The 16,925-nt window shown below is 52.8% G+C and overlaps 6 protein-coding genes across 6 annotated transcripts; 4 read left to right on the top strand and 2 right to left on the bottom strand.

Annotated features, from left to right (window-relative positions):
* Window positions 1-93: 93 nt before the first annotated feature.
* BROUX77_000783 (uncharacterized protein) lies at window positions 94-1,386 on the top strand (the record flags this gene model as incomplete). The annotated part of the gene is made up of 1 exon (XM_073752962.1): window positions 94-1,386. The coding sequence occupies one exon, from the start codon at window positions 94-96 to the stop codon at window positions 1,384-1,386; it is 1,293 nt and encodes a 430-aa protein (XP_073609018.1).
* A 121-nt stretch (window positions 1,387-1,507) lies between these two features.
* BROUX77_000782 (uncharacterized protein) lies at window positions 1,508-2,362 on the bottom strand (the record flags this gene model as incomplete). The annotated part of the gene is made up of 3 exons (XM_073752951.1): window positions 1,508-1,894; window positions 1,958-2,194; window positions 2,282-2,362. The coding sequence occupies 3 exons, from the start codon at window positions 2,360-2,362 to the stop codon at window positions 1,508-1,510; spliced, it is 705 nt and encodes a 234-aa protein (XP_073609017.1).
* A 418-nt stretch (window positions 2,363-2,780) lies between these two features.
* On the top strand, window positions 2,781-5,168 carry BROUX77_000781 (uncharacterized protein; the record flags this gene model as incomplete). Its single annotated transcript, XM_073752940.1, has 1 exon — window positions 2,781-5,168. The coding sequence occupies one exon, from the start codon at window positions 2,781-2,783 to the stop codon at window positions 5,166-5,168; it is 2,388 nt and encodes a 795-aa protein (XP_073609016.1).
* A 514-nt stretch (window positions 5,169-5,682) lies between these two features.
* BROUX77_000780 (uncharacterized protein) lies at window positions 5,683-9,307 on the bottom strand (the record flags this gene model as incomplete). Its single annotated transcript, XM_073752929.1, has 2 exons — window positions 5,683-7,955; window positions 8,035-9,307. 2 exons carry the CDS (start codon window positions 9,305-9,307, stop codon window positions 5,683-5,685), a joined length of 3,546 nt encoding a protein of 1,181 aa, XP_073609015.1.
* A 1,827-nt stretch (window positions 9,308-11,134) lies between these two features.
* Window positions 11,135-13,133, top strand: BROUX77_000779 (uncharacterized protein; the record flags this gene model as incomplete). The annotated part of the gene is made up of 2 exons (XM_073752917.1): window positions 11,135-11,617; window positions 11,691-13,133. 2 exons carry the CDS (start codon window positions 11,135-11,137, stop codon window positions 13,131-13,133), a joined length of 1,926 nt encoding a protein of 641 aa, XP_073609014.1.
* Window positions 13,134-14,507: 1,374 nt separating this feature from the next.
* BROUX77_000778 (uncharacterized protein) lies at window positions 14,508-16,601 on the top strand (the record flags this gene model as incomplete). Its single annotated transcript, XM_073752906.1, has 4 exons — window positions 14,508-14,778; window positions 14,875-14,942; window positions 15,023-15,577; window positions 15,633-16,601. 4 exons carry the CDS (start codon window positions 14,508-14,510, stop codon window positions 16,599-16,601), a joined length of 1,863 nt encoding a protein of 620 aa, XP_073609013.1.
* Between the last annotated feature and the right edge of the window lie 324 nt (window positions 16,602-16,925).

Genomic DNA, 16,925 nt, shown 5'->3' with positions numbered 1-16,925 from the left:
TACCTACTTTACCTTTTGCAGGCCTTGTTATACATTTCGTGCAGATCACTTTTCATCAGTCATAAATAGCAAGCCACTCCCCACGGCTTCATCATGTCAATAGACTTGAACTGGGAGACGATAACAGGCGGTCCGGAGGGAGACGCACTCGCCCTCCGCATCCGCGACTTTATACACGATAAATTCCAAACCGTTCCGCTTCCGCGCTTTCTCAAGTCTGTCAAGGTGCACTCATTTGCCTTTGGCGATATTGCGCCCGAGTTAGAACTCAAAGACATCACAGACCCGCTGCCCGACTTTTACGAAGACAACGCCGATGACTCTGAGTCCGAGGAAGACGAGCAAGACCCTGTCTCGGATTCTGAGCACGAGGGCCGCCGTCGCCCTACGATTGGCGGTCGCGACGCCGAAGAACGCTTCCGCGACGGCCTGTCCATTAACGACAGCCAGTACTGGCGCGCAACCACGCCTGGCGTTCCTGGCGGCACATCCAACATGCACTACTTCCAGCAGACTCACCTGGGCGCCAGTTGGTCCGGCGCTCACACGCCTCTGGCCGCTGTAGCAGGCGCACACCTGTCGGGCCCATGGAATGGAGGCGCCGCCGTAGCGGGCAGCAGCTTCGACGCGGCGGGCGGGCTCCACAAGGCAGGCAGAGGCGCACAGGCCAAGTCGTCGCTAGGCGCCGATGCGGCGCCGGGGAGCCACAGCCGCGCGCCTTCGATTGGGTCGGTGGTGTCTGCAGCAGACGAGGCGCTGCTTGGAGAGCTGCGCGAAGCACGTGCGGCGGGCGACGAGGAGTCGGATGTGGCGGGAAGTCAGGCAGGGAGCAAGAAGAACGGCGAGGAGACGCGGGAGGAGTCGGACAGCGACTCGCTGCCGCGGTATCGGGAGCCGCGGCCAGAGGACGTGCAGCTTGTGTTCCGCATCCGGTATGCGGGCGATATCAAGCTGTTGTTAACGGCGGAGATTCTTCTCGACTATCCGATGCCGAGCTTTGTCGGGATCCCTGTCAAACTCAACGTCACAGGCCTGACGTTTGACGGCGTCGGCGTGTTGGCGCATATACGCAGACGCGTGCACTTTTGCTTTCTCAGTCCTGAAGATGCGCTAGCTGCTGTCGGCCCGGATAGCGTGGAGTTGGATGGAGCGCTTGCCGGGGCGGCCAGTCAGCCGGCAACACAGGCGGGCGCCGGGGCGCATCGGGGGAAGAAGTTTGGGGGGCTACTGCAGGAGATCAGAGTCGAGAGTGAAATTGGAGAGCGTGAGAGTGGCAAGCAGAGCCTGAAGAACGTGGGCAAGGTAGAACGCTTTATATTGGAGCAGGTCCGGCGCATCTTCGAGGACGAGTTTGTCTACCCCAGCTTCTGGACATTCTTGGTGTGATCTCAAGCAAAACCAGACGCATGGGAGAATACAAGTTGGGATTTGTACGATTATGTAATATATGCAGCTATAGAGTACCTGGCACACAGTTCCCTATTCACGTCTCCCCATCGTGCATATTTCATACCAACGTGCGTTTAAAACCATTGTAAGCTTGTTGAATGTCCATTTCAAGCTCGCGGGCCTGGTCCTCGGCAAGCTCATCCGTGGCCTTCATCTGGTTTAACGTGATGAGCCACTGGACAATCTTGCCGCGATTCTCAAAGTCCTTGTCGGTGACTCTATTGACCGACTGTATGACATCGGAAAGCAGCGGGTGCAGCTGATCCTTGGACAGAAGACCCAGCTTGACGGCATCGAGAAAGGTGATGAACTCCTGGGTGGCCTCGGCAATCAAGACACCGTTTGCACTGGTGCTAACGGCGGGCTTTGCCGGGGCTGCCGACGCAGATATTGTAGTGGCAGGCATTCCAACGCGGATTCTTTCAGTTGCTCGCGGTACTTCCAGCTAGAAAGCACAGGGTTAGCGGGTTGATCAAGGTGGCAACCAAAGAAAGCGGCGGCGACGTACATCCCACATGGCCTTGAAGTCGTCCAGGCTGCCGAACTGCGCCGCGATGGTCTCGTCAGCGAGAATCGACTTGTACTGCTTGAGCAGCCGCTCACAGATCTCGGTGTATTCGACCTCGGGTACGACGTCCTTGAGGAAGGCCTTCTCGAGCGCATCGAGCGTGAGGAGAATGCTAAACAGCTCGGCGAGCGACTCCTGCACCTCGCTCTCGGCGCGGGTGGTGGCGAGTTTCACTTCCTACAAGACAGCCCACCAAGTCAGTCTACATTTCTATCACTATACAAAACGCAGCAGAGAGACCGCAGCCGTCATAGCGCCACTCACCTCGTCGAGATTGACAGTGGCCGAGCGAGAAGTGTTGGGCACATAGCTGTGCGGCATGGGCGCATAAGGCTGTTGCGACATGTTGGGCTGTTGGGCAGTTGGGCAGATCTGTAGCACCGCTAAGAATCACATCCCGGCGCACAACAAGAAACCCAGGAGCAGACTGTGGCAGGGCGTGAACTCCCTGAATTGAAATTGGCGCGGCGCTTGAGGCTGAGCTCCCAAACGGACTCGCATCTGAGCTGGCGCGGGGCCGGCAGAATTGCCACTCACCGCCTTTGATGCAGCCCAAAACAGACTAGCGTCAGGTGCGATAAGATAAGAAATTACTTTCGCAACGACCAAAAATTTCAGGGAAAAAAAAGTTCGTCGACACAAAGCAAACATAAGTGCAGCGAACACTTTGAAAGCCGACTTTTCTTTTTCTTTGGATTGCCCTTTTGTTGCGTGCCTTTCTCCGTATCTTTTTAATAGCCACACATATCCTCATATTCTCACAATGGGCAAAGCTCCCAAGGCCACAAAAAAGTTCGAGAAGAACCACCTCAAGGGCGTTCTTGACAACCGCAAGGCCCACGCAAAGATCAAGCAGCGCCAGCAGATCAAGGCCAAGGCGATACAACGAAAGACCCGCGATAATGACTTCTACAAAGGCACCGAAGAAAACAACACTTCTGCTGCGCCGAAGCTGCCGCGCGGCGCCAAGCAGCGCGATGCCAACGTCAGCGCCATGAGCGTTGACGACTTCTTCCAGAGCGGCTTCGAAATCCTCGAGGGCGCCAAGGACAAGTCAAGCTCCCCTAAGCTGGGCAAGCGGAAGCGTGACGGCGCGGCGGCCGCCAGCGACGACGAGGACGATAGCGCTGCTGAGGGCGATGATATCGAGGTTGACATGACCGGCTACAGTGACGACGAGGAGAACGACAATGACGATAACAACCGCGAGATGAGCGGCAGCGACGACGACAACGAAGAAGATGAAGACGAAGGCATGACCCAGCAGGCCATGGACGACCTGGCCAAAAAGGACCCCGAGTTCTACCAGTTCCTGCGCGAAAACGACCCCGAAGCCTTGGACTTTGACGAGGCCGCCGACCTGGCAGAGGTTGATGCGCTCAGCGGCGATGAAGCCGACGACCAGGACAAGGAGGATGAGCAGCCCAAGAAGAAGCGGAAGAAGGATGCCGCCAAGGCCAAGAAGGACAGCGAGAAAAAGGCCCAGCCGGAAAAGGTTGCCGAGCCGGCAGCCGGCAGCGAGCTGACGCGCGACGTCGTGGCTCGCTGGAAAAAGGCAATGCAGGAGACTCACTCGCTCAAGGCTGCCCGCCAGGTCGTGCTAGCCTTCCGCAGCGCTGCCCATCTCAACAATGACTCGGCCGACGAGGACCCGCGCCAGCGCTTCCAGATCTCAGACCCTGCGGCCTTCAACGACATTGTCGTCGTGGCGCTCAAACAGCTCCCGGTAGTCATCCAGCACCACCTGCCTGTCAAGGAGTCGGCTGCCGGTCGCGCCTACGTCCAGACTGAGGGCAACAAGTTCAAGGTCCTCTCGAATCTGCTCAAGACCTACACGGCCTCCATCATGCACCTGCTCTCTACTCTGACCGACGACAAGACGCTCAAGCTGACCATTGGCGCCATTGAGCCCCTTCTTCCCTACCTTCTCTCCTTTAAGAAGCTTCTACGTGCTCTGGTCAAGACTGTTGTGCGCTTCTGGGCCCAGCCTGCCAGCGCTGACACCACCCGTATTGCGTCCTTCATGGTGCTGCGGCGACTGGTAGTTATCGGCGACCGCAGCATCCGCGAGTCCGTCCTCAAGGAGACCTACCAGGGCCTCATTCAGGGCTGCCGCGTCACCAACGCCACCACTATCCAGGGCATCAACCTGATGAAGAACAGCGCCGCCAGTCTTTGGGGCCTGGACCCGGCCGTCGGCTACACCACGGCCTTTGGCTTCGTGCGCCAGCTGGCTATCCACCTGCGCAACAGCATCGTACACAACCAGAACGACGCCTTCCGCATCGTCTACAACTGGCAATACACCCACTCGCTAGACTTTTGGTCGTGCGTGCTCGCCGAGCACTGCAGCAGCGCGCGCCTGGCCGAGGCCGGCGACAAGGACAACCAGCTCAAACTGCTCGTCTACCCGCTGGTACAGGTCACACTGGGCGCTCTGCGCCTGATCCCCACAGCCACATACTTCCCGCTGCGCTTCCATCTCACCCGCTCGCTGCTGCGCATCTCGCGCGCCACCGGCTCATACATTCCCGTGGCGCCCGCGCTGCTTGAAGTGCTCAACTCGGCCGAGATGCGCAAGGCGCCCAAGGCCAGCACGCAGAAGCCGCTGGACTTTGCCGTCAACTACAAGGCGTCCAAGGCGTACCAGAAGACGCGCGTGTACCAGGACGGGCTGGGCGAGCAGGTCGCGGAGCTGCTAGGCGAGTTCTTTGGCCTATGGGCCACCAATATTGCCTTCCCAGAGCTGGCGCTGCCCGTTGTCATCCAGGTCAAGCGGTGGCTGAAGCAGGTCAGCAAGAAGACGGGCGGCAACCGCAATGCCAAGGTGTCCAACGGGCTCGTCATGCTGGTGCGCAAGGTCGAGGCCAACGCGCGCTTCATCGAGGAGAAGCGTGCCAAGGTCGAGTTTGCGCCCAAGGACCGCGCCCAGATCGACGCCTTCCTGCGCGACTTTGAGTGGGAAAGCACGCCGCTGGGCGCGTACCTGGCTGTGCAGCGCACGCTGAAGGCCGAGAAGGTCAAGATGATGGAGGAGGCGCGCAAGGAGGATGATTTGAAGCGCAAGGAGAACGAAAAGAAGGCGCTGGAAGAGGCTGCGGAGGAGGAGGACGACGACGACGATGAGGACGACGAGGAGGATGAGGAGTAAACCAGGGGAATATTCGGTGTTCATTTGTTGCTGTTTGTTGTTTTTTGTGTATTACAATTTCTATTCTGCATTCGCTATCGCTGGTTGTATATCCCGTTTTTTTTTTCATGGATGGCGCCCATATCTTCATCTGCGGTCTGAGATTTAGACTCAATCCAAAAGAAAAGGAAATAAACAAGAGAAAGACTTCTTTTTACAAACGCTGATTCTTGTATGACGCTCGTGATTCCAACCCAAAAAAAAATGCAATAGAACAATATTTTCGAGACCGCAACGGCCACGCTTGCATTGACATTATCATTGTAACCATTCTAAAATTCAAAAGAAAAAAAAAAAACACACAAAAACTCCAAGTAAACCCAATGCCCAAGAAAAGGCCAAAATACAAGTGCCCAAAAAGTCACACACAGATATATCAAGTCCAATCAATCTTGCTCCATGATAACACAGTCAACAGTCCTGCTAATACAACCAAGTCCGCACTCCTCCCCCACCCCTTTCTCTCCTCTGCCGCCTAAGAGTCCCGGATGCCTTCCCACGTCAGCTGCTGGCTGAGATCGACACCCGCCACATTCATGCCGGTGATGCTCATTATGGTGGTCTCGAGCTGTTCCTCGCTCATGGCCTGGCCGGCCTGCTTCTGTCCCTCGAGCACGTCATACAGCGCGTATATCTGATCGTTTTTGGCCTCGAGCTTTTTGATAATGGCACGCAGCTGCGAAGCCACTAAGCGCCGCTCGCGTTTGCCAAGTGACTTGTCCAGCGCGTTGTACCGCGCCTGAAGCGAAGCCAGTTCCATGTTCAGGTGCTCAGACTCGTCCTCGAGCGCCTTGATGACAATTGCTAGCGCGTTACCAGGCGGCTGCGAGGGACGCATTGTCGGGTCTTCAAAGTGGCTGGCAGCTGCAATGGGGATTCGGTCGCTCACCGGGACAGGCCTTGCTACCAAGACGCGTTTCTTGCCCTCTAGCAACTCGGCTGGTGAGATGACGTTGGTGTGGGTAGAAATGCGGGTGCAGACACTACAGTTGCGGCAGCTGTGTTCACAAAGGTCGTCCAGGACCTTGCGCGCGTCGACCGAGAGAGCTGGGCAACCTTCCTTGTCCGCCAATAACCCTGTTACAGGACGAGTGGAGTTTCTGGTGACATCCCTGGCGAGGCCTCGAGTGACGTTTCCAGTGACGTTTCCAGTCACGCCACCAGTGGTGCTGTGAAGGGTAAAGTCGACGGCGTCTCTTGTGTCCAAACGTTGGCTAAACTGCTCAACAAGATTGTGCGTAATGTTCTCCATGTGAGACTGGCCAAGACTCATGTTGGTGAACTCTTGGGTAAGGCTGGTTGACGGCTGCTTCTGGTGCATTCCCTTGCCCGTCTTGGTGTTTGTTACATTCTGCGTGTGGCCATTATCGTCTTCATCATCCATGTCCCTGTGGTCGTCTTCCAGTCGGACAGAAAAATTGCGCGTATTATCATTAGATGGGAAGCCAATGCTGCCACTTTCTGTGTCGTCCTTTTGGGCAGTGGCCTGGGTTGTTTTCATAGAACTCCGGCGCTTGCTGCGTTGGTTTGCTGTCGGTGCTGATGATGTCGCGATGTTCTGCGAGTTCTCATCAGCGCTAGTACCAGTCAAATCAGGAACGTCAAACTTGACTGTGTTGCCGCTCTTGGTAGCCTTTGTCGTAGGTGGCCGCAGAGAGATGCTATCGTCTTCCACATCACCCGTCTCCATATCCTTGAATGACGAAGCGGTGAAATCGACACCCTGTGTTGGCATGTTATCCTTTAGGTCTGTTGTCATGCCAACAGTTTGTGTCTGCTGAGCCAGGTGTTGCTGTCTGCGGGTGATGAGACGTCTGTTGAAGGTTCTTGTGCTCTCGTAGGGAGCCGTATTGTCTTCAGTATGAACGGTGATGTCGGGAACAAAAAAGGCAGAGGTCATGTTTTCTTCTTCGATGCCGCGAGTGAAGGTAGGGCCGCCGGCTGTTCCAGTTATGTCCCGCGCAACAGCAGTTTGGCGTATGTGCTGCAGATGCGTCTTGAGATATTCGACTTCATGCTTGAGCTTTTCGTTGTCGGAGTTGAGTTCCTGAAGGTTACGTTCGAAGCTTGACGCCTGCAAACGGAGAGTCTTGTTGTCGGCAAAGTATTTGTCGTTGTGGCGTTCCAGACTATGGTTATCTTGCTGGTAGACAGCTTTTTCTTCTTCCAACTTGACAATGACCTCATGCAGCCGTTCAAGTTCAACGCGAGCACCCGAAACTTCACCCTTAGCCGAGTCTATGGACTTGCGGAGTTCCTCATTTTCAGCTATGACGAGGCGTGAGGAAGACCGCAGAGACTGGCCTTCTTTCATGAGGGACTCGTTTTCTTTGCGCAGGCTGTTGTTATCTTCACGTAGAGATTTGACTTCTTGCTTGATCGAGGCGTTTTCTTCACGAAGACCCTCGCTGCTCTCACGTAGAGACTGGTTTTCCCGCTTCATGGATTCATTTTCTGTGCGAAGCTTCTTGGTGGCCTCCTTCAGGGCATTGAGCTCTCTCGCAAGAGTGCTATCATTATCGCGCATGTCGAGGGTAGCATCAAGTTGCTTCTGTGTCATTTGGAGCTCATGTTGGCTCATGTCCAAGCGACCCATCAGATCGTTGATGTTCTCGCAAGCTCCTTGAAGTTTCTTCATGGCACGTTCGCGCTCGGTGGTAGCTCCCTGTTTCTCGGCCTCGGCAGCCTCAAGCTTCTTGGTCATTTCCTGAAGGCGGAAACGAAGGACAATTACTTCTTCCTCGAGTTCTAGAGATTTAAATAAGGATTAGCACAACAGTTTTACGCGCAAAGTAAGTAGGTCATGTGCCAGTTCAGAGAGACATACGCTTCTTTTCTTCGAGCAGGCTCTCGTTGACAGACACTTTTTCGTCCCAGTTCTTCTCAAGATTAAGAGTGTTTCCCGAGCTACGGCTCTTCAAAACATCAATCTGACCCTGTAGCTCTTCAACCTCTTTCTGGAGCTCTTCAGCATAGTCCTGAACCATATCATCATGTTCCTGGAGTGCAATAATCTCGTCTCTGATCATATCCATGGAAACAAAGATCTTTTCTTCGTCTTCCGGCACCTTTAGGCCATCGACAACGGCATGACTATTTCTAGCGTGCTGTTGATCGTGGATATCAACAACCTGTCCGTTCTTGACTAGAATGGGAACGCCATTTTTAACAGTACCATCAAAACGTAGAGTCCCTGAAACGAAATCGCCTAGATTAGACATGTCGGGTAAGACAAACGAGCGACTGGTGGATTCCATGGTATCGTTTTCGTTGCGGTTAGTTGTGGCCGAAAAAGAGGCCTGTTCAGGTGCAGACTGCTGTTTTTTAATCTTTTGCTTCGTTGCGGCCTTGACTTCCTTTGAGAGAACATGCTGGGCAAAGTTCAGCTTCCGCTGGACCTTTTGTGGGCTCGAGCCGGTGATGTTGGTACGTGGCTTGCTCAGGGCGGCTGGCATAGACATGCGCCTTACAGGGGTGGGCGAGTCATTCGGTGTTGACGGGCTTCTAGTATGTTCACGAGCCAATGGGCTGCGATTCTGCGGTTGATGGGGGAGACGTGACGGGGGCTGTAAAGTAAGACGGTCGGGGGACAAGTTGAGGATAGAGGAATTGTCGGAATCACTATCTACTCGGGGCTGCATTTCAGCACGGGTCCTGCTGGAACCAGTGAAGGAGCTAAGAGTGAAGTCGTCCATGCTGAAGCGCTTCTTGGCAGCTTTGGGAGGACGGTTTTCCTTAGTCTCAGGGCCCAGCCCAGGTGCAGGCGATGAGGGCGCAGTGGCGGCGGCTCTTTTTGTAGTGAGTTTGCGTGAGTCAACGGGGAGAGGCTTTGGCTTGGGATAAAAGTCGGGCCACTTGTTGTGGATGGCGTCCCAGTCCATGGCGGGCTTGCGACCATTGCCAGTGATGCGGGCGATATCTTCATTGAGCTTTCGGGTGGTTTCACCCTCGTTGTCGGTGATGATGGAGGTCATGGTGGGATCAAGGGTGCCGTGTGATCCGGTCGAGGACGGCGGCGAGTTGAAAGGATTTTCGCGGTTCGCGTTCATCTCGCGCAATATGCGCGAGCGGTAGCGCGTCTCGGGCGAATCGAAATCCATGGTGCGGAGCAGAGTCGTAGATTATCGCGAGTAGACACGCGGGGATGACTCAAGAGGCAGAGGCGAAGGGGCAATGGGCAGATGAGGGTCTCTGGCTGAGGAACAAAGAAAGAATACTCTCTAAGAAAACAGAAGAGCATAAGAAAAGAGGAACAAAGAAAAAGAAGCAAATAGTCACACAGCACCAAGTGCCTAATGTAGCCCGAAGCCAGAAAACTTTGCGCGTAGTCGGTGCAAAGGCGACGAGGGAAATTAGGACAAAGAGGCTACGGAAACGCCAATCTGAAGCGTGATGTTGTGAGGAAGGCATACGGTAAACGGATAGCCGTACTTACCCTGCCGCAGGAACTGTTTGTTGATATCTCGCCAGATTTGGCTTAGCGCGCCGCGACGATGAATTGCAACTGCCAGATAAAAGTGGGGTCTTTCTGCCAGTCCGAGTTTGGCGGTCAGACCACAAGTCTAACGACCCTCTGATGTGTACCCTGGTGTTAGGGTTAACAACGATGAGACTGTGTGGCTGACGACGATATCGAGGGAGGCTTTCAGGCACGACTATGACACGGCAAGCAAGGGGCCTAGATTTCTTGTGCCATGCTGGATGTATGTATGTATGTAACTATATGACTAGTTATACAGTGAGGCTGCATAAATACAGGGACCAAGTCTATTTTCCGTCACATGTCAGTCAGCACGGAAGCGGTTTACGGCGTTTATTTGGACATGTCGAAACCATCGCGAGGAAACCTTAAAGTAACATAGTATCATGTCAACTAGCCCACTATGATAATCTCTCGGCGTACGTCTTCAGCGGCTTTAATGGCCGATGCTTTTGATATTATTCAGCCCGGGTGCCATGGGCAGACTGGCGGCGTGGATGCATGCATACCCCACAGATGACGGGATGTATAAGAGGTATAAAAGCAGGCAATTCGAATCAATATCTACGCATGATTTTGTGTAGTTATCTGTGTGATACACAAACCACGCCGCCCGGCCATTGCCCAGGGTCCCCCACAAAGTCACCGGCATCACTATACGTCAGTCTCGTGATGTCTCCAAGTCTCTGGCTACAAATCCCCCATCCCCCTCCCCCCCGTAGGATTTCCCCAAGCCCAAGATGCCCTGTACTAGTGTGTCTCGATGTGGAGACTGAGTTTTGGAGGATAACTCCTCGACCACGCAAAACTGCACTGCGCCTTTAGCAAGGGGATGCCACGCCCACCCAAACGTCAAAGTGAGGGGAAAAAAAAGCGTCTCACGAGAGCGCATCCTTTTGGTTGCCGCAGCTTGGATCCTTCTGTCTCCTTTTCCCTTGCATTCTATCTCTATTTGTCGATTTTTTTTCGCTTTATTCTACCCACCACCACATAGTTTGCCTCCTCGTACACATCCAATGTAGCACTACTAACCAGCTAGTTTCTATATCAACTCCTTTTGGCCCATTGTTTGCGGCTGTTTTCCTGTTCTCATTTTTCTTCCGCAACTCACGCCTCTTCCCTAGCCGCCTCACATCGCCTGGTCCTTTCGCTCCACAGCATGAGAGACGCCCAGAACCGTTTTATCTGATCGCTTAGTCTGGCCAGGCGTGTTACTATTGACACTCTCTCTTGGAATTTCTCTTGCGTTCCACCATCTTATACCGCCGCTCTGGTTGTTTTCTTCGGTTTGGAGACGCCATTTTACCAGTATATTCATTCCACTATAGCATAATACCGCCCACACAACCCAGACGCTTGACACTTGAACTTGAGTGCGCTGCTACCATCAACAAGAGACCCTCACGCTCTTTAAACCAGGCCCTCGCTAGGGTCATACCCCTGAACCATGCGCTCGCTCCTCATCTATCTTTTCCTCATCTCAGTGGTTGCGCTGAATCTCAAGACAGACCACCGCAACTGGATCAGGACTGTCCGCCGCAAGTACGTCTGCTCCATATTCGACTCTCCGAATGTGCCTGAGGGAGAGTGTTGGCCCTCATCGCCGGCCTCCTTTCTGGAAGATGACCCCATAGAGCCCGTCTCCAATAGCCACCGTGCACCAGCTGCCGCTCTGGATGACGCATTCCATGCCCTGTCCACCATGCAACAGGAGTTCTTCTACTCTGAGCTGGGCACCTGGCCATCAGCAATCGACTGGACTGCTGCCGTGCTGCAGACGCATTTGGCCGGGATGACATCATCTCTGTCTCAGGCCTTCACTGGTCTGGACGTGGCTGAAAACAGCACAAAGTCCAACTTGATCGATCTATATTTTTCGCAGACAGTGGCGTCATACTTTGGTCAGAATCACATCTCAATACGAGGTCAGGTACGTCTCAAGTCGGTAACATATACATAGCACTTCACATCATTCCCCAATACTGACACGCCATCTCTCTTAGGCATATGATGACATGCTCTGGGTTGTCCTGGGCTGGCTGGAAGGCTTGAACCTCATAGACACTCACAAAGCATCATTTTACAACCAGTACAGCGTTGGCGCATCAGGAACTCCCGAACTCAACAAGGCTCTAGAGTCCCAGCTTTGGTATGGTAACTATTGGACGCCATCATTTGCCCACCGTGCGCGCGTGTTCTGGGAGCTCGCCAGTAAGGGCTGGAGCACCGAACTGTGCGGCGGAGGCATGAACTGGAACCCTCACGAACGGGTGTACAAGAACTCCGTCACCAACGAGCTCTGGATTTCTGCCTCGATTCAGATGTATCTTCACTTCCCCGGCGATAATATTACGTCACCTTGGAAGAATTCTGCCGAGCCTACTACCATTTCCGGCCCTCTCTCTTCGAGGGATCCTCGGTTCTTACAATCCGCGGTCGAGGGCTACAAATGGCTTATGAGCTCCAACATGACCAACTCTTATGGTCTTTTTACCGACGGCTTCCACATCTCAGGCCGTAACGGCAGCACCAAATGCGACCATCGGAATGAAATGGTTTTCACCTATAACCAGGGTGTTTTGTTGACTGGCCAGCGCGGTTTGTGGGAGGCAACTGGAAGTCCTTCTTATCTCAACGAAGGCCATGCCCTAATCCAGAATGTCATCCGTGCCTCTGGATGGAGTGTAAAGTCGGGCACTCCCCGCGATGAAATCGAAAATCTGCCTCCTGGTCTCCTCCCGCCCTGGAGAGGCCTTGGTCGCGGCGGCATCCTAGAGGAGATGTGCGACTCAAGTGCTACGTGCTCACAGAATGGCCACACATTCAAGGGCATCTTTTTCCACCACATGACACAATTCTGCAGGCCTCTCCAGGCCAAGGATCTCGATGTCAAGTCCTCCGAATGGTCGCGAGGCTACGACGAAGGTCGCTTCAACAAAATTGCTGACAACCATGCCCACGCCTGTCGGTCTTATATTCCGTGGCTAAAACACAACGCACATGCTGCTCTGCAAACTCGTGACGAAAAGGGCGTCTTTGGCACGTGGTGGAGCGCTGGCCTCTTCAACCTCACTGATCACGTCCCAGTACATGGAGGCGTTCCGATGGCTGCTTCGATGGTGGACTACCGGAACCACCCTATTGCTCGCGCAGGCGAATGGGGCAGTGATGCCCAGTCTAAGATGGTCATTCCAGGAGTTAAACAAAATCAAGACAGCGCCGCTACGATACATCGTCATGAGGATGACAGTAGTCAGTTCCAGAGCGAAGCTTCAAAACAGCATGTTATGGGTGGCCATGATGATGGCGAAGATGCCTCGTCGTTGCGGTCAGGCAACCAGTTCACACCAGGCGATCCAAATGATCGTGGACGTGGACGGACGGTCGAGACACACAATGGAGGAATGGCTATTTTGCGGGCGTGGTGGGAAATTTCAAGGATCTAACTAGGCGTAGGCCGCCATTACTTTTAGAGCGTAGTGATTTGAATGAATTTTTCAGCAGCAACTAAATATACACAGATTTCGTGCAGGTCTCTCTCGTATGGATAATTCGTAGATAATGACCCATGCTAATTCCCTCCCTCTCAGGATTTTGACGCACCCGTTCAACACCAATTTCTTCGCACCCAGAGACTAGCTCTTGAAGCAATGAAAAAGAAAAGACCTGTCAGACGTCCATTACATCCCACCCTACCAATGCGCCCGAAGGCAGACCATATGGCAGGGACGAGATCATCAACACTTCTTATACAGCCAGCTGCTAGCCGAAGCCATCACCGACCGCCGTCTTTGCAGACAGAGCAGAAGTAACCGAGAGTTTTCACTCTAAGGATATAAGGATATCATTCATCAACCAGGATGGACTCTGTAGCTCCTTTGGGGAACCAAGAGGAAGGTCGACTACTATAGAAATGATTCTCTGAAGTATTGTCGCCTGAAGAAGAAAAGGAAAAAGAGAAATTGTGAAAGAAGGGGGAGAGGCTCTGCCTTTATAGAAGAATCATGATCGATAAGTGGAGCCCATAGTTGAAGCCTCAGGCTCTTCACTACAGTGGGGCCCAGTAGGATTCAGTGGGGTCTAATGGAGTCTAGTGGGTTCATGTATCCACACATATTATTTCTCATACTAGCTAACCCAACCCCATTACATCGCGAGTTGTTCAAGGGTTATTACAGACAGCTTCGTTGTGATTTGTTTTCCAAGTGAGAAAGGAATCTCCAGTCAGTAGCAGCGAAAGCTTGACGGCACTTCAAGCAACAACGTTGCTTGTACATTTAAAAACGATAGTGACGATTATCTCACCGCCCTCGGCTCAGAACCAAGAATAAACAGCTAGAAATAGAAATTCTGCGGAAACACGCTCGCTCTAACTAACAACCCAAGCCTGTAAAACTGCACTTGTACTGTACGGCTGTGCCTTTCCTTTGTGAACCCTGCTCCGTCCTGGTTGGGTCTGGCCTCTTCGACAACCCTTGATCAACCTCGCATTCTGTGACCTCCTGCGCCACGAGGCAAGCGACTTTACTCGTTGACACCAAGAGTCTCCATCATCAGTTTCTGCTGCGCGCAGATTCAAGACCTTCAGCAAGCCAAATCAACATCGTCTGCACTATCCGCTCTTCTTCCTGCTGCAAACAACAATCAACCTCCCTCCTTGTGTGGATTCTTAGCCGTGGATCATGCCAGCTCTGCTGTGAGATAATCCCCGCCATCATAGCTCTCTCGCAACCCCCCATCGATATACCATAGCAGGAAGTGCGTCTCTGATACTACACCTATCACTGAAAGTCTTCTGTCTCCCGCGGGCTGCCAAAACAATGGCCTCCCTAGCCTCGGTCAAGGCGTATGCTCGCAACGTCTACAGTCTTGACACCCTCGACACCCGTTTCACGACACCTTCGACCATCTCATACCATACACACCAGATAGAGCTTGACGACCCTGTCGCAAAGCGCGATCACGAAAGCAAATACACCAAGTATCTTCCTGCCACTCCAAGATGGAACACATCCGAGTTTGTCGTGTATCGCATAGTGGTGTTTCTGGCCGTGCCAACGATTTATTGGATTCCGTTCAATGTGTCGCAAAGTAGGTGCACCGGGCAAAGTCGACACTTTGTGCTATTGCAGCAGCAGACAAGCTTACAGGCTTGCGGTCTTCAGTAAACTAACGGCTGTATACTAGCATCCGACGAGCGCTACAGCAAATACTCGGATCTCCTGAAACCTGGCTGGATTCCCGGACGCCAAATCGTAAGTGATTATGCTTGCCCGAGCCAAAGCCTCAGTCACATGCCATTGCAACATCTAACTTTCCGTTTCTTGTGCTACAGGATGTATCTGACTCCCAATACGAGACTTTTCGCGAAAACCTACCCTACATGATCGCTCTCCTTCTACTGCATCCGATTGCGCGTCGTGCGTGGGAGTCCTTCAAGGGCGCCTCAACCACCGGCCTGAGCGCTGTTGAAAGCGCCCGCAGGCGTATGAACATCCGGACTGCATTTGACGCTGCCTTTGCAATCGTATTTCTTATTGCGCTCCACGGGTTTTCCATTTTCAAAGTACTTGCTATTCTGTGGCTCAATTTTCAGGTCGGCCTCAAGATCCCTCGTCGCTTTGTGCCTATGGCAACGTGGTTTTTCAACATCGGGATTCTCTTTGCCAATGAACTATCTGACGGCTATCATTACAAATGGCTTGCAAGCTGGATCGTTGATGAAGCCGCAAAGGATTCTCAGCTGATGGCATTTGCGGGGTGGCTAGACAGCTATGGTGGTATAATGTCCAGATGGGAGGTGTTGTTCAACATCACCGTACTACGTCTCATTAGCTTCAACATGGACCGCCATTGGAGTGCCGGACAGAGTGGTTCAACCATGGTAGAGGTAAGATTCCATCATGAACCCCCAAGAGTCTATATCACATACTAATATTTTAAAGAAGAGGCAAATCGACCCGACGAATCTTAGCGAAAGAGACCGTATTAAAGTTTCGGCTGAACGCGACGAGTACTCCTTCAAAAACTATCTAGCCTACGTCATCTATGCACCGTTGTACCTCGCCGGGCCTATCATCACGTTCAACGATTATCTGTCCCAATGCAAATACAAGTCCGAGACCATTCAACTCGACCGCACCATACGCTACGGCGTCCGCTTCATCTTTGTGCTTCTCGCAATGGAGTTCACCCTGCACATGGTTTGGGTGTGTGCCATTAGCGAGCGCGACCCAGACTGGGCATCATATACGCCTGCGCAAATTGCGCTCTTGTCCTTTGTCAACCTCCATATCATCTGGCTCAAGCTGCTGCTGCCATGGCGATTGTTCCGCCTTTGGGCCTTGGTTGATGGGATCGACCCGCCCGAGAACATGATTCGCTGCGTCAGTGACAACTACAGCACTCTATCCTTCTGGCGCGCCTGGCACCGTTCATACAACCGCTGGCTGATTCGCTACTTATATGTACCTCTTGGAGGTACATCTTTTACTGGAGGCTTGGCCGTAGTGCAGTCGGTGTTCAACTACATTCTTGTCTTTACGTTTGTCGCGCTGTGGCACGATCTCAAGATGCGCCTGCTCATCTGGGGCTGGCTAGTCGTGCTTTTCATGCTGCCCGAAATGACAGCATCGTTCCTGTTCCCACAGAAGAAATGGGCAGACAGACCCGAGGCGTACCGGCGCATATGTGCTGCCGGAGCAGTTCTCAACGTTATCATGATGATCATGGCCAATTTGGTTGGCTTTGCAGTCGGCCTTGATGGGCTGACGAGCTTGATCAAGGGCATCTTCCAGGACTCGCAGGGTCTCGTGTTCCTGAGTATCACGTGCTTTGCGCTGTACTCGGGCGTCAATGTGATGTTTGAGATCCGTGAGAGTGAAATGCGCAAGGGTATTTCCATGAAGTGCTAGTTGAATAATGATGTCTCTTTCTTTTTCCTTTTTTTTCTTCATTTAATTTCTTATGAGTGTGGGCTATGATTTCTCGACAATAGCATGTATTATCAGTAAATGTTATGAGTTTCTCCCTGCCAGATTATTATCTATTTCGGACTCTGAGATGGTATCAGTAATGTAGTAGTTAGAGTTGTTTATAAGTTGAAAGATCTTGAACAACGCAAAGAAATAGCAGGATATCAGTAAAACGCCGCCCTTGCCCCCCTACCCCCCCTTTTACCCCCAGATATGATTGATATGGACGGTAGCTGAATTAAGGTATAAGTAATGACTCAAATG

This window comes from Berkeleyomyces rouxiae (genome assembly GCF_048999995.1).
Source record: "Berkeleyomyces rouxiae strain 22BRR77 chromosome Unknown BrBRR77_ptg000001l, whole genome shotgun sequence".
In the NCBI taxonomy this organism is placed as follows: Eukaryota; Fungi; Ascomycota; class Sordariomycetes; order Microascales; family Ceratocystidaceae; genus Berkeleyomyces; species Berkeleyomyces rouxiae.
The sequence above is the reverse complement of the archived record's forward strand: the minus strand, read 5'-3'. Positions and strand labels throughout refer to the sequence as shown.